Source organism: Trachemys scripta, chromosome 22, assembly GCF_013100865.1.
Source record: "Trachemys scripta elegans isolate TJP31775 chromosome 22, CAS_Tse_1.0, whole genome shotgun sequence".
Lineage (NCBI taxonomy): Eukaryota > Metazoa > Chordata > Testudines > Emydidae > Trachemys > Trachemys scripta.
The window spans coordinates 13,149,252-13,172,989 of NC_048319.1; the positions used below are offsets into that span (position 1 = coordinate 13,149,252).

At 46.4% G+C, this 23,738-nt stretch overlaps 1 protein-coding gene across 3 annotated transcripts in view; it reads right to left on the reverse strand.

The window, feature by feature from the left end:
* Nucleotides 1–23,738, reverse strand: part of PIP5K1C (phosphatidylinositol-4-phosphate 5-kinase type 1 gamma) — an 80,843-nt gene that overhangs the window by 31,124 nt on the left and 25,981 nt on the right. For all 3 annotated transcript variants that reach the window (XM_034755012.1, XM_034755016.1, XM_034755013.1), the window contains exon 2: nt 4,175–4,206. In XM_034755012.1, the coding sequence (XP_034610903.1) occupies nt 4,175–4,206 (32 nt within the window). The remainder of the gene's footprint in view (nt 1–4,174; nt 4,207–23,738) is intronic.

Below are 23,738 nucleotides of genomic sequence, written 5' to 3' on the forward strand. Positions count from 1 at the left end.
TCAAAGCCAACCCCTTATACTCCATCTGAAAGCCGGCAAGCAGAGTGGATAACGAATCACCAGTGTTGTGTTCATGGGGAGATACTTCACTTAAGCAAGCGGCTGTTTACAATTGATTCCCCAAGCCAGGTGAATTGCTGTAATTGTAGCAGTTTCCTCCAGAAATGTAGCCAAGGTGCGTAAAGTGCGGTCTGAGTGCCAACACTAAAACAATCGCTATCCCCTCCGCTCTTCTGTCCCGTCTCTTTTTCTACCCAGTCTTTTCTCCATCTGCTCCTTCCAGAATCAGCAGCAGAGCTGGACACATCAAGCCAACTGCACATTGTAAAATTCAAGGCAGTGTTTCTCTGCAGTCCCATCCACCTATAAACATCTCTGCCTTGGAGCGCTGCTTTAATGACTCTGGAGCTGCCCACTACCCGCGGTGATTGAGAAGCGTCACAGACAGCCAACAACATTCAGTGGACTTGCCATGTACATTTAGGGGGAGAAATAGTGTTTGAGCATTCTGCTTCTGTGAAGCCACTAACAAACAACAGCCAGACCTTTAGACAGGACTCATCTAGGCACAATATGTAATGACCCAAGGCAGTCTCTCATGGAGGAACACTACATCAGCGGTATTGGTCTATGCTGCTGCACTTGACAATTTATCAACACTGATGTTTACAATAAAGGGAGTGTGATTCTATTCAGACTACAGCAAAGTATTGCAATATTTCCTTCCAATTACCCAAGCTGCTAGAGTGCCTTCTGGACAGGACCAACTGAATGCCTTTACTTCTTTCTATAAAGATCTATGTAGTCCTGGACATTTCTACAGCAGACTCCAGCCATTCTGATTACCATTACTCCACACATGTAGTTAACATTACATTTCGCATCTTCCATCCAATGACCTCAAAACTCACTACAAATATGAATTAAACCATTGCAATCCCACCCCATGCTGTGGGTAATTAATCCCATTTTACACACTGACCAACAATGGCACAGACAGGTTATGTGACTGAAGTCACACAGCAAGTAAGAGTTGGGGATAGAGGGCAGGGGCTCGACCCCCAGGCCCTTGTTCTAACCATCACAGAGCACTTCCTGTCCCAGAGAGGACTGGATATTTATTTGTGCAGTGAAAGAAGGAGTTAGCCTGTCCAGAAGTTTAATTTCCCACTAGGTGTTGATTTGGGGGCGTGAGAATGGCTCTCATACTCCCAGAGCCATCGCTTTATAGAAAATTATAATTATTGTTAAATGAGAGCCCAGCACGGTATCTGGGTGCCTACAAACAATGACCCCCCACCAATCCTTATTACTCAAAGTCTGACACAGCTGGACCAAACAAAAATTTGCTGAACACTGCCCTAGAGATCAGGGGCCAGCACACGGGATCCTCCCTGCTGCCAACTGTGGTGTTTAAGTCCAGAAAGCAAGAGCGACTTAGCAAACTATAACCTATCGTAGCTAATGAGTGAGAGAGGAGTGATCCCTGGGACCCATCCCCTATGTAATTAATAATCCGCTCTTCTACTGTGCTTAGTAACCATCTAGTTTTTACATAGTGCTTTTCATCAGATCTCAAAGCATTATCCCCATTTTACAGATGGGAAACTGAAGCACGGGGAGGGGAAGGGACTTGCCCAAGGTCTTCCAGCAGGCTAGTGGCAGCGTCAGGAATTTAGAACCCAGTCTTCTGAGTCTGTCCAGTGCTCTACCCACCTGACCACACTGATACGCATTCAGGACTTTACAAATTGCACCTAGAAGCTAATCAGTGGTGCTCTGGGGAGATACACACACATCATCACACTTCACCCAAGACATTTATAGCAACTTTTTATCATATTTGTTTTATTCTACAGCCACTAAATCTGCACAACATTCCAGAACAGTTAGCAAAGGGAGAAAAATTAAAGCATAAACAAGAGCCAGATGGATTTGAAGGTGAGATTTCGCACACACTCTGTGGCAGCACTCGGAGCTGCGGAGCAGCCTCTTGTACCAAGAGCAGTGGGATTGTCGAAAGGTACGGAGACAAGTGGTAGGTGAGTAGCGCCACTGAGCGTGTGCGGGGGGCGGAAGAGATGCTATATTTGCATAGCTTATATGTATCACAGGCTGTTAAAGCCAGGAGTATACTTTACAAAGGTTTTGCTCTTATCAGTGCTTCATTCTCAGGGAAAACCACTAGCCAGAGCCAAGAGCTTACTCAGATTCTACAACCAGTGCCCAAAACTGAACCACATGAGCCCAGCAGCAGAGAGAGGGTGGGACTGGTCGCTACAATGGGTAGCATTGACTAGAAATCTGGTAACTGAAGTAGCAAACTGAATAAATATTTAAAGGCCTGATTTTCAGATGAGCACCTGCAGCTCCCATTGACTTTAAAACTGGAGGATGGGGTCTGAAAATCAGGCTCTCAATACGTGTACACGCAAGTTCAGTGTCAGCTCTAGGAATTTTATCAGCAGCTTTCCCCATTTCCAATTTAGACTTGCGTGCTGGTTAGTGAAGCACAATTTATTGGGATCTCTATTCTAATAAAGATACAAAATGTGCTTTGCTTGGAGAGGTAACTTGCTTTTCCACCTGAGCGTTCAAATACTTAGATGGGGGCCAGTTTCAGTAGATACATTTGTTGTGTTAGACTATAGGAGCTTGAGTTGCTCAGGACTGGTGAAGGGTTACAGAGCTTTGACCAGAAGGTCAGGGATTTAATTTTGGGCCTGCATTGGTAACAAAGTGCTTACATGGCTTTCATCACTGTAGTAATAAAATCCTTAAGACTATCTTCTCAAAACCTCTGAGAGGTAGGGACATTTCATCCCCACTGGACAGTTAGGAGGGATAGCTCCGTGGTTTGAGCATTGGCCTGCTAAACCCCAGGGTTATGAGTTCAATCTTTGTGGGGGCCATTTAGGGAACTGGGATAAAGATCTGTCTGGGGAGTGGTTCTGCTTTGAGCAGAGAGTTGGACTAGATGACCTCCTGAGGTCCTTTCCAACCCTGATATTCTATGAAATAGATTAAGTGACTTGTCCAAGGTCATACAGAAAGATTGAGGCAGGAATGGAATTTGATCTCTTGAGTCCCAACTCAGAGCCCAGTGGAGAGCAATGGAGTACTGGGGAGATGGCCCACCTCAGATCTCTCTCTCACACACACACCGGCTGAAAGCCTGTGCTATCAAAGTCATATTGTAAAAAAAGCCAAAAATGTCCAAGAAGTTAAAAATGGGACACTAACAGACTGTGAATTCCAGTGATTGAACCTGCTGAACTGTGGCAGTTGGGCCCAGAAATCCATCTGTGCACTTTTCCCACATACAACCAATGAAATTGTTGCATGAAAATTATCTGTAGAGTAAGGGTGGTGATGGGTTGAGATTCTGCTGTTATTACAATGGTCTAGGATCCTTGACTTGGCACAAATACAAGTGGCTTACTGTAGCTAAAAGCCCATGCTCTCTCACAGGTGTAATCTGTAGAGTCAAAATAGCAGAGAACTTGAACTGATCAGTAACAAATCCCAGTGATGATTCAATCTGCTGATACTCTAAATAAAAAGAATTCTCAGCCATGCTTGTAGCAATTTCCAGTGCTCCACACTGACTCAAAAACAACGAGGAGTCCTTGTGGCACCTTAAAGACTAACTAATTTATTTGGGCATAAGCTTTCGTGGGCTAGAACCCACTTCATCAGATGTATGAAGTAAAAAATACAGGAGCAGGTATAAATACATAAAAGGACATTCTAGCCTTCAGAGTGAGAATCCCTGAAATATTATATAGATTAATTGGTGGGTCTCAGTCCAGTTCCAAATGGTCATATCAACATCACAAAATCCATCACCATAATTTGCCCTATCACTGCCAGTCAGCAGACTGGAAAGCTGAATGGATCATGAAAAATACCCTCCCCTAGATGTGATCACTATAGGTCAAAAACATCCCACCCCTCAATGCCTTGCCATGCTGCCAACCATGCTGTAGGAAGATAGAGGACCTCATTCTCCTAGGCTGCCAACCTGGTACCTTCATCAACACCAAGATTTACTTAAAAAAACATGACTCTTCCACCTTGCACATTCCTCCATTTCAACTGTGCACCATAAAAGCTCTATTTGTGTTCTCTCTCCCCCTCTGCAGAAGGTTTTAAACAGCAGTATGCAACTCACCTCAGTGAGGGCCGTCTTCTTCAGTGCCAGACCTGAGGAGAGAAGAACAGTAGGTCAGTAGGAGGATGGTCACAGGCTCTTTGCAGGTGCATTTATCCCCAACGGCTGATCAGTCAAGCAAATTGCCAGAAAAAACAAGGCAGTAATTTTTTGCCCAACTTTCATTTCTGCAAGCGCAGGGGTCCCAAGTTAAAGAACAAGCCTGGACAACTTGGCTTTTAGACGCTCATAGGGTGCCTATGTCTTCTTTTCTAGCTCTTGGTGGTGTTTTTACTCTAAAAATGTTATGTCAACTATGTAACTTTTCCCTATTCTTGCTGCTCCTCCAGTAATGGGACTGGGCTACCCTGAAGAATTATTTAATTAAAGCCCAAAGAGGACCCCAAAGAGGCTTTTATGATGCTCTCTTCTAGCCACTCAACAAGAGGAAAGACTGGTCTGAATGGAGCCCCAGATCTACTTAAAGAACCCCACACCCACTAATGCATTAGCCTTCATAGCACCCTGGGGAGGAAGAAAGTATTATTCCCATTTTACAGACAAGGAACTGAGGCACAGATTAAATGACTTGCCTAAGGTCACACAGGAAGGCAAAGTCTGAGCATGTCCCACTAGCACCTTAACACAAGCCCGTCCTTTTCCCACCTTAGCTGTAGTCAAACTTTGCAGACTGAGCCATGCACGTTTCTAAATGAGAACAGCCCCCTTTGCTGTCTGAACCAGAGCACACTAACAGAACAAGGGGCCGTTAGAATGGGCTAATGCAGCACTACTGAATTTTCAAACCGAAAGAAAGAAAGAAAAAACACCAAACCCAAGCAATTATGTGCACGGTATCAACAGCTCAACCGGCCCTAATTCTGGAGAGTTATGGCTTTCATGAAGCTGACCCTGGATGACTTCAAGCATCAAGAGCTGCTCAAAAAGGAGCCCTTTCAGCAATACACCACACCCCCGCAGAGCTGCCCTAAGGGCTTGCAAGTTAAGCAAGTAAGACTCTCCTTACATGGAGAGTTTTGCTGGAAGAGCCAATGCGCTAAATGGGAGGGAAAAGCCCTTTTTAGAAAGAAGAAATAATGGATTTCACTGCGAGGCTGCCTACCTAGCGTTACCTGCTTCCAGTTACACACGGGCCTTGTACACGCTTCCAGGCTGACAGGAACGATAGGATCAGCAGACTATTGAACAATCCTTAATCCTTCTAAATGAAGGATTTCATGTTGCAAAGCAGAACACTGAAATTCACTCTGCACAGAACAAAGGCTTCATACACACAGCCTCCCCTCCCCACTTACCCTGCCCTTGAACTACCAGGCAGACATGTAACTGATGCAGCTCCTGCTTATGGCCTAAATGCAGATTTCCTACAGTCTAAGGAGTAGCTGTTTCAGCAAGGCAGGAGGAGCAAGAGGATGTTTCTGTCCAAGAGCAGTGCAGGCCAAGGGAGCCAGCGCTGCTGATCAGACTTTCCCATTCGGTCAGACATTATGGAACTATCACAGCTTGACCCAAAAGCTCTTCGGACAAAGAGGGGATGCTCGCAGTAAGTTGGGATGTGTCATGCCCACCCTTCTTGAAGAGCTGACAGAGATTCAACCAAATGGCAGCACTACAAGATCTGGGTCAAAATTAGTATCAACAAGAAGTGAGATTAGCAGGAACATCCTAATACCATGCTGATGCCACAACGATGCATCTACAGGGTCCTATGACAAGGGCACAATTCCTTCGGTTATATTTCAGGAAACAGATCTCACAACAGAAAGAAAAGTGCTTCCTGCTGGTCACCGGGGCTGGGCCCTTTCTGAACAGATGCTAGAACAGGGGTGGGCCAACTTTCTGGCCTGAGGCCCACATGGGGGTTCCGAAACTGTATGGAGGGCCGGGTAGGGAAGGCTGTGCCTCCCCAAACAGCCTGGCCCCCTCAGAACTCCCCCCATCTAACCCCCCCGCTACTTGTCCCCTGACCGCCCGCTACCGGGAACCTCCCCCCCGCCCGCCCCCTATCCACCCCCCCCCCCCGCTCTCTGTCCCCTGACTGCCCCGCCCCTTATCCACACCCCCACCCCGACAGGCCCCCTGGGACTCCCATGCCTATCCAACCCGCCCTGTTCCTCATCCCCTGACCGCTCCCCCTCACAACCTCTGCCCCATCCAACTGCTCCCTGTCCCCTGACTGCCCCCAGGACCTCCTGCCCCTTACCCAACCTCCCTCTCCCTGCCCCCTTACCATGCCACTCAGAGCAACAGGACTGGCAACCATGCCACCTGGCTGGAGCCAGCCACGCCGCAGCGCTGCCGGGCAGAAGATCGCAGTGCCGCCGCCCAGAGCGCTGGTGGCACGGCGAGCTGAGGCTGGAGGGTGGGGGGGGGACAGTAGGATAGGGGCCGGAGGCTAGCCTCACTGGCCGGGAGCTCAAGGGCCGGGCAGAACGGTCCCACTGGCTGGATGTGGCCCGTGGGCCGTAATTTTCCCACTTTTGTGCTAGAAGATGATCTCATTTGTTTATAAATATTCCTAGTGAAGACCAAGCCAAATTTTTACCACTGCATCCACAGCCCAAGATCCACGTGTTAGCAATATGAGGAGACCTAGCATCAACAGGCCAATAGTGGCTTCCATGGAACAGGTCTAGGCAACCTGGTGCTTTGAATGGCGATGGCAGGCTGACCACCCGCGATGTTGCTAGCACAGCTGGAGCTGAACCGGCTGTAGGTAGATTGCCCTAGGCAAACAGAACCGCTTATATCAGGGGTCGGCAACCTATCAGAAGTGGTGTCAAGTTTTCACTTATTCACTTTAATTTAAGGTTTTCCATGCCAGTCATACAGTTTACATTTACAGGGCCTGGCGGATGGAACCCCAGACCCACAGTGGGGCCGGCAGACAGAACTCTAGACCAGCAGCGGGTTGAGCTCGCTGCCGGCCCAGGGTTCTGTCCATCCAGGCCAGCAGCCGGGACCCCAGGCTGGCAGCGGAGCCCCTGGGACCGATGGCCGGGACCCTGGCTGGCAGGGGGCCGGCGGACAGAACCCCAGGCCGGCAGCAGAGTGCCACTGAAAATCAGGTCGCATGCCGCCTTTGGCGCACGTGTCATAGGTTGCTGACCCATGGCTTATATCTTATTCAAGTGCAACAGGTAAATGACCAGTAGGAAGGATGAGCAGAAAGTACAGTGGAATGGAATCCAGGGCCTATCTTCGGCAACCAATACTATTCTTTGCATAAATTGTATCACTCACTCCCACTTCAGAGCTCATAGGACTAACTTCTGCTAGGATGATGAGCAGTCAGAAAATCATTTCACAACCTTTCTAGGTCACAACATGGTCTCCTGTGTGCCTGTGCTGCTTATCCAGATTGTAAGTTCCTCAGGACAAGGCCCCTCTTCTCAATGCCAACACACACGCCACCTACTTGAAGGCATGATTCAAAGGGCCAGATTCTGCTCCCAGTTACACCAGCGTAGCCTTGTTGAAGTCAATGGAGGTGAACAGTGTAACAGAGCAGAATTTGAGCCAGAGGGGCTACGTTTTCTGTGCTGACTGTAGGAAGGTAGAGGCTAAGGCCCCTTTTGCTACAGCTTTGTATTCCACGGGAGTTAATCTTTCTGCACATTGTCCGAATTCCAGAGCAAGAGATTATCTTTAATTTTGTGATAATTACCACAAGCTGCTTTAGTGCCCAGCATCTGGAGTGTCTAATGTTGTCTGTGTTCCAAGTGCAGAGTCCACACTGATTGTCTGGAGTAGGGGTGATCAAACCAACCACCTGGGGCAAGGGATCACGGCTCTTTGGAACAAATTTTGTTTCGGGGGACAACAGCGTCGACAGCAAAAAATCGGCTTTTAAAACAAACAAACTAGTCTGGGCAGAAACTGAAAGTATTCCATTGGCTACTCAGTGTGCAGCATTAGGCTGTGCTTATCTCTTAAGTAAGCTGACAGATGGCCTGGTGAAAAAAAACTGACAACTTTAGCTCCAGGGGTAATACAGCCCTGAAACACAGCACTTGGGTTTATGGATGAGTTGGAGCTCTCCTTTAGGAAGTTTCCACACTGAACAAGCTAATGTAACTCGAGAAGTCCATAGTCACACGGGAGAATTTTCAAGGCAGTCACTTCATACAAAGGCTACTCTACTGTAACTCCAACTCTCTGCCCGTCTCCATCTCAGCCCTCGTTTTTTGCCATGTATGTTCTGTACATTTGACTGACTTTTTTACAACATTCAGAGCTGAGAATTCTGATTGCAGCACAATGCAATACCCCTTTCTGTTTGATTTAACCCTTAACCCTTCCCTTCCCTGGCTCCTGTCTCAATTTCTGTTTTTCCAATATAAGCACTCCTGGGGGCAAGGGCTGGATTTATTTCTGAAAGCATCATGCATATTTACAGAGCTATACAGAGATTCTGGGGGCTGGCTTCCACTTTTAGCGTTCATTTATGCTGTAACATCCTTGAAAAATCATGTGTATTTAAACTGAGACTAGGCACACTGGAAGAGAAATTAGTTGTTTCATTAACAATCAAGCACAAGTTAAAACAACCCCATTTATTATTTGCATCCGACTTCACCAACATCAAGGCAAGTCCTGAAGGACGCATCCTCCTTGCAGTCGAGCAACATCCAGATTGATCTGTAGCTACCTGCAACACTAAAACTACCAATAAGTGGCCCACAAAACACCAGGATACAGGCTGCCTTTTCAAAAGCTGCCTATATTGGGTTGCCTCACTCCCTTACGTTCTTTTGGAAATCTCAGCCACAGTTGTAATTTGTCTTTTTTTTTTTTTTTTTTTTTTTTTTTTTTTAAGGTGTCTACACTATGCACCTTTTAGCGACACAGCTGGGCTGTTACAGCCGTGCCACTAAAAGGAGCGCAGCGTAGTCACTCTTTGTCAGCAGGAGAGAGCTCTCCTGCTGACAAAATAAATCCACCCCTAACGAGAAGCGGTAGCTTTGTCATTGGGAGAGCTCTCCCGCTGACACAGCGCTGTTTGCACCAGCGCTTTTCATCAGTAAAACTTGTCTCATTTGGTGAACGACGGAAGTGTGGTGTAGACAGAAATTTGAGCACTCAGCTGGCTCAAAATTGAGATGTTGAGAACAATATTAATCAAGGAACCAAAGGACATGAAGAGAAGGAGTTCTTGAATTGCCTACATACCAAGGAACCATGCACATTCTTAACCTGTCTAGACAATATGGAGAAGCAAAGAGAGCAACAAGAATATGAAGATATCTTGTTAGAACAGTCAGTTCTAACTGCAGCTTGTTCTGGTCAATACATTACATTACAAAGCACTGGAAGAGAAAGTGGAGAGCGCAGAGCTATGAGCTATAAAAAGGGAATGAACCCACACATATTATACATGTTATAAGAGAAATATGGTGGGAAGTCCTGGAAATGAAACATCCATCTTAAGAGATGGCACGATGCTGTTCTTTTCCGTCAGAGACTGATCTTAAAAAGAAATTAAGGAAAAAGCAATTCGGAAAAGATGCCAAAAAAGTGCTTCTCATGCTGAGACTCAAGCATCCTAAGTAGACAAGGCAGCCAGGCAAGGCTGTAGAGGAGAAGTCAGTGCAGGCATTCAGAATGCATCCAATGGGAAAGTGGACTGGGATGAAGCCAACCTCAGAGAGCCTCCATCTTGTCCCTACAACATGCAGTCTCAGTTCCTACCCAGCAGCACAGCATGAGGGCAGTAATTAGAGGGAAAACAGAGAAACATCACTCTGAAGGGGAAGCTATTTACAAACTGGCCTTCCCACTGATCTACAATGACCTACTTTGCCTTGTTAAATAGATAAGCCTTCCCTTTAAAAAACAACACAGCTTGCTTAGGATGATATACGGAAAGTAACCCATTTAAAAAAAATATATATATATATATATATAGCACATCCCTGCAAGGAGGTGCTGTGGCTAACTGTACCCAGAACAAAGAAAATTCAGCAGTTTATGCCATTTGTGAGCTTACAGAATTAGTGAAGTAAAGCAATTTGAGAGATTGTACTCATTAATGGGGAAAGACAACATAAGATGAGCCTGTAAAAGACAAGCAAACTGAAATGAATCCATTCTCCCCTAGAGCATTCAGGACAATTCAGTCAGTTACTTTAGACTTGTCTATACATAGGAGTTGCACCTGTTTAACTAACTAGCTATAAAACAAGTCACACCAGTTCAGCTCTGTGTTTAGACAAGCATCCTACAGCACCATAAGTGAGCATGGAGCGTTATAAGCACCACACAGCTCAAGCCCTGGAGCTTACCATCCAAGCAAGCTGTACTGAAGAGGGTGGAACTGAGTAGCAACCAACTTTCCATTCCCACTGGCTGGAGCAGGCTGCACAGGAGACTTTCAGAGGCCCCCGGACATGAGTGGCAGCATCAGACTACTTACTTCAATTTGGCCTCTGGAGTAAACAGCCAATCAATCAGCAGAGAGGGAGAATGTCCCGCTACCTCCCAGTCCCACCACTACAGCTTCAACTGCTTGGTCCTCCATACGCCTCTCCTTATCCTCCCTTCCTTCCCTCCTCTACGCGTATTAATTCTTCTATTCCCTGACAGTATGTAAAAACCAACCACCACCACCCACCACCTGGAGGAACTACCATGCCATTAGCCAACCATCATCCTCTGCACTCTGATTTTATGTTGCACACAAGTGTGCTGAAAAATATCCATGCAATCTTCTCCAAAATCCTTCCTGTCCAATGAGCGAAGGAAGACAGAAGTCTATGAAAGTCAACCGCTGGCTCGGTAAAGTAGAGTAGGGGTTTGTTTTGTGGAATGTTGGTCCACCTTCTATGGAGAGAGGGTGCTAGATAGTTTGGATGGCCTTCATCCCAGTAGAAGGGGGAACCAATCACTCTGGGAACAGACTGATCAGAAAAGTCAGGAGGGGGTTAAACTAATGACGAAAGGGGAGGGTAAAAAGAGGGAAAATATCAACACTCCACTGGCACAAATCAAGATGTTGAGAACAATATTAATCAAGGAATCAAAGGACATGAAGAGAAGGAATTCTGGAATTGCCTATACACCAATGCTAGGAGTTTGGGTAACAAACAAGAACTGGAATTGCTCATTTGTGAACATAAATTCGATCCAGGTGGTATTACAGAAACCTGGTGGGATGATCTGCACAACTGGAATATGAAAATCTATGGCTGAAACCTATTTAAGACGGATTGAGTGGACAAAGCAGGAGGGAGAGTGGCACTGTCAAAAATGACATTACCCTGTTTCTGAGTAACTGGTAATTCAGAAGAAAATAATATAGAATATTGCTCCATAAGCATTCAAACAGATAAAATACAAGATCGGGTTTTAGTTGGTGCTGACAACCAAATCACACTAAGAAACAGAATGACCGCTACCTTATGTGCCTATCTAAAAAGCGTAGGGGGGGAAAACTGCGTGATCATGGGGGACTTCAACTGGAGTGACATATGCTGGAAGCCTCATGTTGCCAGTACTAAAACATCCTTGGAATTTCTCAACATTACACATGACAAGTTCTTAACTCAAAGTGTTGTAGCCAAGACAGGAGAATTCTATATTAGACCTTGTCTTAACAAATAAAGAGGAACTCATCATTGAACTAAAAATTAATGTTAGCTTGTGTACAAGTGATCAAGACTTGATCACATTTATAATGTGCAAGTTGAATGAAGTCCAGACCAGTAATATATATACACACTTGGTGCTTTAATAGCATGAATTTCACAAAGCTGAAAACAATTGTGAGCCAAACCAGTTCGAGGAAGAATTTAATCAGAAAAAAGAGAATGCATACCAGATGCCCCAAAAGCCACAAACCCATAACCAAGGAAGAAGGTTGTGCTGGTTAAAAAACTGACCTGGTTTAGAGGAAGTGAGGGCAGCTGTAACAAATAAAAAATAATAATATAACAAATGGAAGAAAGGGGAAATTAATAGTAATATAATTAAGTTAAGTATTGTAGAAAATTGATAAGGGAAGGAAAGGGACACAAGGAGAAATCTATAGCCAGCAGAGTTAAGGACAATAATAAAAAGAATCCTGCCAATGGTATTGGTCCATTACTCAATGCAGTTGGTAGAATTATCAATTATAATGCAGAAAAGTTCAGTAAATATTACTGTTCTATATTTGAGGAAAACAACTGATATATTCTCATTGTTTGATGATAACACGCCATTCAACTAGTATCTCTGGAGGATGTTAAACAGAAGCTACTAAAGTTGGACATTTTTCAAATCAGCAGGTCCAGATAACTTGCATCCAAGAATTTTTAGAGACTGGCTGAGGAGCTTGATGGATCATTGATGTTGATTTTCAATAAGCCTTGAAGCACTGGAGGAGTTCCAGAAGGCTGGAAGAACGCTAATGTTGTGCCAATTTTTAAAACAGGTAAACAGGATGACCCGGATAATTATAGGCCTGTCATCCTGATACCAATCCTGGGCAAGATAATGGAGCTGCTGATTCAGGACTCGATTAAGAATTAAAGGAGAGTAATGTAATTAATGCAAATCAACATGGGTTTAAGGATAACAGATCTTGTCAAACTAACTTGTTTTTTTTTTTATGAGATTACAAATACGGCTGATAAAAGGTAATAGTGTTGATGTAATATACTTAAACCTCTCTAAGGCATTTGACTTGGTACCGCATGACATTTAGACTAAAAACTAGAACGATATAAAATTAACATGGCACACATTAAATGCATTAAAATCTGGCTAACTGATAGATCTCAAAATGTAACCATAAACCGGGAACTGTCGTAGAGCATGTGTTTCCAATGGCATCCCACAGGGATCAGTTCTTGGCTCTACGCTATTTAACAATTTTATCAATGACCTGGAAGGAAATGTGAAATCATCACTAATAAAGTTTGCAGATGGGAGCCGTAAACAATGAAGAAGACAGGTTATTGATTCAGAGTTATTTGACAGTGGTTCTCAACCAGGGATCTGGGGAACACTGGGGGACCCCAAGCAAGTTTCAGGGGGTCCACCAAGCAGGGCCGGCATTAGACTTGCTGTGGCCCAGGGCAGAAAGCCGAAGCCCCACCACAGGGGCTGAAGCCGAAGCCTGAGCAACTTAGCTTCACAGGGCCCCCTGTGGCGTAGGGCCCCAGGCAATTGCCCTTCTTGCTACCGCCTAACACTGGCCTTGCCTTTTATATGCAGAAAGACAGTTGTTGTGGCACAGGTGGACTGTGGAGTTTTTATAGCATATTGGGTGGGGGCTCAAAGAAAAAGGTTGAGAACGCCTGTTCTAAAAGATCTGCTGTAGGAATTACTGTGGGGCAGTTCTCTGACCTAGTGTGATCTCCTGTGTAAACAGATGATCACAATGCTCCAATCTGGCCTCGGAATAGATAAATCTTTCCCCACACGTTTTGTCTTGCTTATTTTGATTGTAAGCTCTTCAGGGCAGAAAATGTCTTACTATATCTACCTTTGTACAACACCTAGCAAAAAGGGGCTCTGATCTGGACTGGGGCTTTTGGGTGCTACTGTAATATAAATATAGGGTGACCAGATCACCCAAGTCAAATATCGGGATGCAGGGGGGGGCGGGAGGGGGGGGGGCAAAAAAAAACCACCACCACCCTTCCTCCACAAGCACTGGAGGGAGGCCCGGGAGACGCAGGGGAAGCGCGGGGCCAGGGTGAGTGAGAGTCCGGCCTGGCCCCGAGCAGGCAGGACTCAGTTGGGTGGTAGGGAGAGGAGGGGGGCAGCCCGCGGTGCCAGGCGGCGGCTGTTCTCCCCCCCGGGCAGCGGGACTTGGGAGCAGCCGCTGCTGCAGCTCCCACTGCCGCAGTGGGAGGAAGCGGCCGATGGCCACGCTCGGCGGCTGCGGCTCTGGCGCCCGGGCCCGAACCCCCCCGAGCCGGGGCCTGCTGCGGGGACCCAGCAGTGCACACGCTGCGCCCAGCCCCTGGCCAGTCGCGTCTGGGCTGCTGCCCAGGTGGTACTATCCCGTGGTGGCCCCGGAGTGGGGGCAGCAGGCCCCAGCCCCCCCGTCCCGCTCGGGTCCCGCAGGGGAACGAACGGGGCTGGGTTGCCGATGACTCCGCCCCGGGGCCGCCGCGCGATAGCACCAGCTGGGCAGCAGCCCAGACATGACTGGCCAGGGGCTGGGCGCAGCGTACGCGCTGCTGGGTCCCCGCAGCAGGCCCCAGCTCGGGGGGGTTCGGGCCCGGGCGCCAGAGCCGCAGCCGCCGAGCTTGGCCATCGGCCGCTTCCTCCCCCCGCGGCAGTGGGAGCTGCAGCAGCGGCTGCTCCCGAGTCCCGCTGCCCGGGGGGGAGAATAGAATTATAGAATATCAGAGTTGGAAGGGACCTCAAGAGGTCCTCTAGTCCAACCCCCTGCTCAAAGCAGGACCAATTCCCAGCTAAATCATCCCAGCCAGGGCTTTGTCAAGCCGGGCCTTAAAAACCTCCAAGGAAGGAGACTCCACCACCTCCCTAGGTAATGCATTCCAGTGCTTCACCACCCTCCTAGTGAAATAGTTTTTCCTGATATCCAACCTGGACCTCCCCCACTGCAACTTGAGACCATTGCTCCTTGTTCTGTCATCTGCCACCACTGAGAACAGCCGAGCTCCATCCTCTTTGGAACCCCCCTTCAGGTAGTTGAAGGCTGCTATCAAATCCCCCCTCATTCTTCTCTTCTGAAGACTAAACAATCCCAGTTCCCTCAGCCTCTCCTCATAAGTCATGTGCTCCAGACCCCTAATCATTTTTGTTGCCCTCCGCTGGACTTTTTCCAATTTTTCCACATCCTTCTTGTAGTGTGGGGCCCAAAACTGGACACAGTATTCCAGATGAGGCCTCACCAATGTCGAATAAAGGGGAACGATCACGTCCTTCGATCTGCTGGCAATGCCCCTACTTATACAGCCCAAAATGCCGTTAGCCTTCTTGGCAACAAGAGCACACTGTTGACTCATATCCAGCTTCTCGTCCACTGTGACCCCTAGGTCCTTTTCTGCAGAACCGCTACCTAGCCATTCGGTCCCTAGTCTGTAGCAGTGCATGGGATTCTTCCGTCCTAAGTGCAGGACTCTGCACTTGTCCTTGTTGAACCTCATCAGGCTTTTTCGGCCCAATCCTCTAATTTGTCTAGGTCCCTCTGTATCCGATCCCTACCCTCTAGTGTATCTACCACGCCTCCTAGTTTAGTGTCATCTGCAAACTTGCTGAGAGTGCAGTCCACACCATCCTCCAGATCATTAATAAAGATATTAAACAAAACCGGCCCCAGGACCGACCCTTGGGGCACTCCGCTTGAAACCGGCTGCCAACTAGACATGGAGCCATTGATCACTACCCGTTGAGCCTGACGATCTAGCCAGCTTTCTATCCACCTTACAGTCCATTCATCCAGCCCATACTTCTTTAACTTGGCGGCAAGAATACTGTGGGAGACCGTATCAAAAGCTTTGCTAAAGTCAAGGAATAACACATCCACTGCTTTCCCCTCATCCACAGAGCCAGTTATCTCATCATAGAAGGCAATTAGGTTAGTCAGGCACGACTTCCCCTTCGTGAATCCATGCTGACTGTTCCTGATCACTTTCCTCTCCTCTAAATGTTTCATAATTGATTCCTTGAGGACCTGCTCCATGATTTTTCCAGGGACTGAGGTGAGGCTGACTGGACTGTAGTTCCCCAGATCCTCCTTCTAGCCGCCGCCTGGCCCCGCAGGCCGGCCCCCTCCTCTCCCTACCACCCAACTGAGTCCTGCCTGCTCGGGGCCAGGCCGGAGTCTCACTCACCCCGGCCCTGCGCTTCCCCTGCGTCTCCTGGGCCTCCCTCCAGTGCTTGTGGAGGGAGGAGGAATGGTGAGCCTGGGGAAGAGGCAGGGATTCGGGGAGGGAGCCAATCAGGGGAGGAGGGGGTGGAGTCGGGGGGGGGGGGGATGCAAGCACTTCCGGGCTCCAGGCTCCGGCGCATTTCCTTGTTTGTCCAGTGTCCCGACCGCACGTCGGTTGGGACGCAGGACAAACAAGGAAATATCGGGACAGTCCCAATAAAATCGGGACGTCTGGTCACCCTATATAAATATTACTACGCTGAAACAGAGAGCTATGAGCCCCCCAGTACAGTTTCTATACCACACTGTACATGGTCTCGCTCAAGAAAGTGGGACTGGGGTAGCTTCAATAATCCCAGGACACTCACTTTAGTGCCTCTTGCCGGCACAGTTTATAGCTGTGAACTCCCCCATATTTGGCTACAGACTGGCTAACTTAGTGAGGAGGGCTTTAAACTAGGTTCGAAGGGGGCAGGTGACCAAAGCCCACAGGTAAGTCAAAAATATGGAGGCCTGGGAGAAGGGTTGGAATCTGGGGGGAGCATGGGCTGTTATAGCAGAAATAAGGGGGAGAGAAGACAGAATGGGGCGGGGGGAATCAAATCAGTATCTTAGATGTCTGAATACTAATGCAAGAAGTATGGTGAATAAGCAGGAAGAACTTGAAATGCTAGTAAATAAACACAACTATGACACAGTTGGCATCACGGAGACTTGGTGGGATAATACACGACTGGAATATTGGTATAGAAGGATACAGCTTGCTCAAGAAGGACAGGCAGGGAAAAAAGGGAGGAGGTGTTGCCTTATATATTAAAAATGTACACACTTGGACTGAGGCTGAGGTAGAAATAAGACAGACTTCTTGAAAGTCTCTGGGTAAGGATAAAGGGGTAAAAAACAAGGGTGATGTCAGGGTAGGGGTCTACTACAGACCACCAAACCAGGAAGAAGAGGTGGATGAGGCTTTTTTTAAACAATTAACAAAATCATCCAAAGCACAGGACTTGGTGGTGATGGGGGCCTTCGACGACCCAGACATCAATTGGGAAAATAACACAGCAGCTGGGCACAGATTATCCAACAAGTTCTTGGAATATATTGGAGACAATTTTTTATGTCAGAAGGTGCAGAAAGCTACTAGGGGGAGGCTGTTCTAGATTTGATTTTGATAAATAGGGAAGAACTGGTTGAGAATTTGAAAGTGGAAGGCAGCTTGGGTGAAAGTGATCATGAAATGATAGAGTTCATGATTCTCAGGAATGGTAGGAGGGAGAACAGCACAATAAAGACAATGGATTTCAAGGAGGCAACTTTAGCAAACTCAGGGAGTTGGTAGGTAAAATCCCATGGGAAGCAAGTCTAGGGGGTGGGGAGGAAACTGAAGACAGTTGGCAGTTTTCCAAAGAGACATTAAGGGCACAAGAGCAAACTATCCCCCTGCGTAGGAAAGATAGGAAGTATGGCAAGAGACCACCCTAGCTTAACCAGGAGATCTTCAACAATCTAAAACTCAAAAAAGAGTCCAAAAAAAGGGGAAACTTGGTCAAAGTACAAAGGATGAATATAAACAAACAACACAAGTATGTAGGGACAAAATTAGAAAAGCCAAGGCACAAAACGAGATCAAAAACAAGAAAACATTCTACAAATACATTAGAAGCAAGAGGCCCCATCATCTCAGGCACTGGCACCCTAACGGCAGGACTGTCTGGTTATATGGACTCTCTCCTCAGACCCTACGCTACCAGCACTCCCAGCTATCTTCAAGACGCCACTGACTTCCTGAGAAAACTACAATCCATTGGTGCTGTCAGGACTGAGATCCCCACTTTGAACTTTAGGGTACAAATGTAGGGGCCTGCGTGAAAAACTTCTAAGCTTAACTACCAGCTTAGCTCTGGTTCGGCTGCCACCATCAATGGATTCCCTCCCTGGGAAGCCTTGAAAAACCCTCACCAAATCCCTGGTGAAAACAAATCCAAAACCCCTTGGATCTTAAAACAAGGAGAAATTAACCATTCCCCTCCTTCCTCCCACCAACTCCTGGTGAATCAGTTCCAACCCCCCCCTGGGATCTACAACAGGGAGAAATTAACCATCCCCCCTCCTTCCTCCCACCAACTCCTGGTGAATCAAGATCCAAAACCCCTTTGGATCTAAAACAAGGAAAAATCAATCAGGTTCTTAAAAAGAAGGTTTTTAATTAAAGAAAAAGGTAAAAATCATCTCTGTAAAATCAGTATGGAAATTAACCTTACAGGGTAATCAAACTTAAAGAGCTCAGAGGACTCCCCTCTAGTCTCAGGTTCAAAGTACAGCAAACAAAGATAAACACTCTAGTAAAAGGTACATTTACAAGTTGAGAAAAACAAAGGAAAACTAACACGCCTTGCCTGGCTATTTACTTACAAGTTTGAAATAGGAGAGGCTTGTTTAGAAAGATGTGGAGAACCTGGATTGATGTCTGGTCCCTCTCATTCCCGGAGAACGAAGACACTCCCAAACAAAGAACACAAACAAAAGCCTTCCCCCCCCAAGATTTGAAAGTATCTTGTCCCCTTATTGGTCCTTTAGGTCAGATGCCAGCCAGGTTACCTGAGCTTCTTAACCCTTTACAGGGAAAAGGATTTTGGAGTCTCTGGCCAGGAGGGATTTATAGTACTGTACACAGGACAGCTATTACCCTTCCCTTTATAGTTATGACAGGTGCTCTTCCAGAAAACACCATCCTGGCCACTATGGATGTAGAAGCCCTCTACACCAACATTCCACACAAAGATGGACTACAAGCCGTCAGGAACAGTATCCCCGATAATATCATGGCAAACCTGGTGGCTGAACTTTGCGACTTTGTCCTCATCCACAACTATTTCACGTTTGGGGACAAGATATAGTTTCAAGTCAGTGGCACTGCTATGGGTACCCGCATGGCCCCACAGTATGCCAACATTTTTATGGCTGACTTAGAACAATGCTTCCTTAGCTCTCGTCCCCTAATGCCCCTACTCTACTTGCGCTACATTGATGACATCTTCATCATCTGGACCCATGGAAGAGAAGCTCTTGAGGAATTCCAACATGATTTCAACAATTTCCATCCCACCATCAACCTCAGCCTAGACCAATCCACACAAGCAGTCCATTTCCTTGACACTACTCTGCTAATAAGCGATGGTCACAAACACCACCCTATACCCGAAACCTACTGACCACTATACTTACCTACATGCCTCCAGCTTCCATCCAGGACACACCACACGATCCATTGTCTACAACCAAGCTCTAAGATACAACCACATTTTCTCCAATCCCTCAGACAGAGACAAACACCTACAAGATCTCTATCAAGCATTCTTAAAACTACAATACCCACCTGCTGAAATGAAAAAACAGATTGACAGAGCCAGAAGAGTACCCAGAAGTCACCTACTACAAGACAGGCCCAACAAAGAAAAGAACAGAACACCACTAGCCGCTACCTTCAGCCCTCAACTAAAACCTCTCCAGCGCATCTTCAAAGATCTACAACCTATCCTGAAAGATGATCCCTCACTTTCACAGATCTTGGGAGACAGCCCCCCAACCTGAAGCAAATACTCACCAGCAACCACACACCACAGAACAAAAGCACTAACCCAGGAACCTATCCTTACAACAAAGCCTGATGCCAACTCTGTCCACATATCTATTCAAGTGACACCATCATAGGACCTAATCACATCAGCCACACCATCAGGGGCTCATTCACCTGCACATCTACCAATGTGATATATGCCATCATGTGCCAGCAATGCCCCTCTGCCATGTACATTGGCCAAACCGGACAGTCTCTATGCAAAAGAATAAATGGACACAAATCTGACATCAGGAATCATAACATTCAAAAACCAGTAGGAGAACACTTCAACCTCTCTGGCCACTCAGTAACAGACCTAAAGGTGGCAATTTCGCAACAGAAAAGCTTCAAAAACAGACTGCAACAAGAAACTGCTGAACTTGAATTGATATGCAAACTAGATACTATCAATTTAGGCTTAAATAGAGACTGGGAATGGCTGAGCCATTACACACATTGAATCTATTTCCCCATGTTAAGTATCCTCACAGCTTAAGAAATGGGCCATCTTGATTACCACTACAAAAGTTTTTTTTCCTCCTGCTGACAACAGTTCATCTTAATTAATTAGCCTCTTAGAGTTGGTTGGGCAACTCCCACCTTTTCATGTTCTCTTTATGCATATATATATCTCCTCACTATATGTTCCATTCTATGCATCCGATAAAGTGGGCTGTAGCCCACGAAAGCTTATGATATCTAGACTTCCTGCCCTATCGTGTGAGAGACTTATTTAAAAGAGAACTAGATAAATTCATGGAGGTTAAGTCCATGAATGGCTATTAGCCAGGATGGGTAAGGAATGGTGTCCCTAACTTCTGTTTGTCAGAGGGTGGAGATGGATGGCAGGAGAGAGATCACTTGATCATTACCTGTTAGGTTCGCTCCCTCTGGGACACCTGGCATTGGTCACTATTGGCAGACAGAATGCTAGGCTGGATGGACCTTTGGTCTGACCCAGTATGGCCGTTCTTATGTTCTTATATTGGGTGAACCTAGGGCCAGAGGAAAGAGCTCCCCTGTGACTACTGCTCTACAATAGTTTCCTGAAGTACCTTCCTATAGGAAGGAGACCAGCTGAGCTGTAGCCATAGATTCCTTGAGCAGATCATTGCACACTACGTTATACAGCAGAACCAGAGCCATGGAACAAGATGCCTTGCTCAAGGAATATCTTTAGTATAAATGACTGCAACAAACAGGATACTTCTGCAGTAAAAAAAAAAAAAAAAAGGCATCTAACCAGGCTATTTCTACGAAGTTCTTCAGCAGAAACTCATGCTGTCACAGGAAATAATCTGCTGTTATCCAGGATCACGAGGCGATTCAGGATAGCAGTTAACTCATCCTACTCCAAGCCTAGACGACTTCTCACCATAGGGCATGCTACAGTGCAGCATTCCTCCCACAGCACGAACTGCTGAGCTAATACATTCGGTGTTAAAACGTCTCCTTGACAACTAACCAGGAAAGCATTTACAGCAGAGAGGCCAGTTACAGCTCTGAATAAGCAGAACAAATGCAGTGAAATTTAAAACAATGAGCTATTTTACTGTTTTTAATAAGTTGCATGGTTAGGAAGGGCTTTTCAGAGTGCTTAGCATGAACTGTATGACAGGTCATCTGGAAAATGAAACAAATCTAATCAAGAAGAACATACACAGTACCTAATGGCAGAATACACTGCTCCACATTCAGCTGTATCATTATGTAATCCAGTGGTATGTTCAGACATTTAACTTTCGCAATACAGTTTTTCCATCACTAAAGACGAAGTGGAGATTTTAACCAAAAATTGTATTTCTTTCCCCTTCTATGCCACCTGTCATTGGAGGATTTCAGAGATTAATGAAGCAAACTTCCTAACACACCTGTGTTGTCACCAGTTTAAAGATGGGAAAAAACAGGCAGAGATGGGAGTGACTTTCCCAAAGGTCAGCCAATGAGTCAGTGGTGAGGGAAGGGAACCCTTTTCCCAATCCTTGCCTTCCCATTATTACAACCTCCAAAATCAAGCATTCACTATTGGCAAATTTTGACCTACAGACTAATTTGAGACAGTCAACACCATTGGATCTCCTTTATCCCAAGATGACGGTGATATAAGAACTGTAAGCTCTTTGAGACAGAAACCCATCTTCCTACATCTATGACATGTCCAATGCCCTTTGACAGACACACCTTAGCAGCACATTATACTGCCATGTGGATTTGTAGCAGAGGAAATCCTTGAACATCCTGCAATGGATGTCTCCAGAGTCAATCAATATCATTCTGAAAGCTCAAAAGCTATGGGGGGGGGGGGTTTGCGGGAAGAGAGGAACTGTCCCACAAGACCCCAGATGGCCTATTCCTGATACTATACTGAAGCATGAGGCTGACCTGGAGAAGCCTGACAAGAGTGGATATATTCAAAGGCCTTAGAACTCAGCTCAGAATTAATTCCCCCCCTGTCAGATCCATACACTTTAGCAAAGCATTGATACAGACACTTCTCGGGTTACGCAAACCTGACTTACGCAAAAAGTTCCGTAAGCGTTTTTGGGGTTTTTTTTGCGTAATTGTCAGGTATACGTCCCCGCAAATATGGGGAGCGTCTGTACTTCAAAACGAACCATGGATTCCTGCAAGAAAGCAAGGCATAAGCAGCTTTAAAGCCTCTGGGAAGGGAGAAATACTGAACTGCAGTGTCTTCGCTGGGCTCTTCCTTCTAACTTCAAACATGTTAATAAAGGGGAAGATTTAGTGAGCTCATGAGTTCCATCTACCTACCTGACATCACAGACTGCTTGGGAAAGCAGTTTTTCTCCCCATAGCTACCACCCTACTCTATTTCCCCAGACACACCCCTTTTGCAATGGTACATGTTCCAGCGGGATAGGTGCACAAGGCTCAATTCCAAACCTCACGGCTTTGCACTGCCGAGGGGCTAGCGCTGGTGGAGGGTGTTTCCTCAAGCGACAGCAAATCAACCCACCTAGTGCCCTCTGAATCTTGACCACCAACAGCGTTTGAGGAGGTGGCTAGTCCTCAGCTACAGAGTTAGCATGACAATATGGCTATGGCTGACCCTGAGTTAGGAATGAACAAAGAATCTGCCCTTGCAGCCAAATCGAAGGCCTCCACTCAACTGACAAAGAACAAAAACCCTGTAGCCAGTGGTCCCGGAGAGCAGCACCGGGCATTTCTCCATACTAACCAATCCCTTTGAGCTCCATTACCTGTAGTAATACCTTCAGTTTGCCACGCTCTCCTCCAGTGGTTCTAGAGACATCCAGTGAGGCAGGGAGACCTGGTGCACTGCTCGCAAGAACACAATAGCAGATGGAAAGGAGTAAGGAATTTAAGTGGAACTGAAATACTGTGGATTTTCCCCCTTACAAAGTGTTCCACAGAATGATAAAATCAGAACCTCTGCACTGCGTGAGAAAGATGTAGGAGGGATAAATTAGACTGGCATGTTCATTAACTATTTCCTTCATTACATTGTGTTGCTAGAGGAGACACAAGCTATCTGCTTACTATCAACCACTGTTCTAAGACTAAAAGTTACATTTACTGACTACATACAAACTCCTCCCCCCAAACTGCTAAAGACATTTTTCTACCGTAGAGAAAGATTCTGGCCTTCCGGAAGGGCAAAAGGTAGACACCGAGTTGAGAAACTAACGTTTGCAAGAACTAAGGTTAAGTATATTGAAACAGTCCTCTAATCCAGTGCTAGTGGGGAAGAGGAGTATACCCAAAATTTAACTGCCCTAGTACCAGGATACGCTGGCAGTACAACAGTCAAGTTCAGCCTAGGCGTAAGCAAGTACAACTCTGATGTCAGTGGGAACTCAGCACCACAAGATCAGACCCCAAAGAGGTAACACCCCTTTGCTCACAGTAAAAGCAACTGTCTGAACACTAAGGCCACTCTGGAAACGTACCTGGATTTTTCTTAGCGGGTGGGGTATTTTCCGACTTGCTTTGTAGCAAAAAGCTGCTTGTCTAAATCCTCTAAGATTTAATTCTGCTCTTGCTAATGTTGCACGACAGGGAGATTTTCCTGGGGGTGCTCGAAGCAGCACAGACTAAAAGGGAATTTGTGAATGGGGCTGTGTAACAAT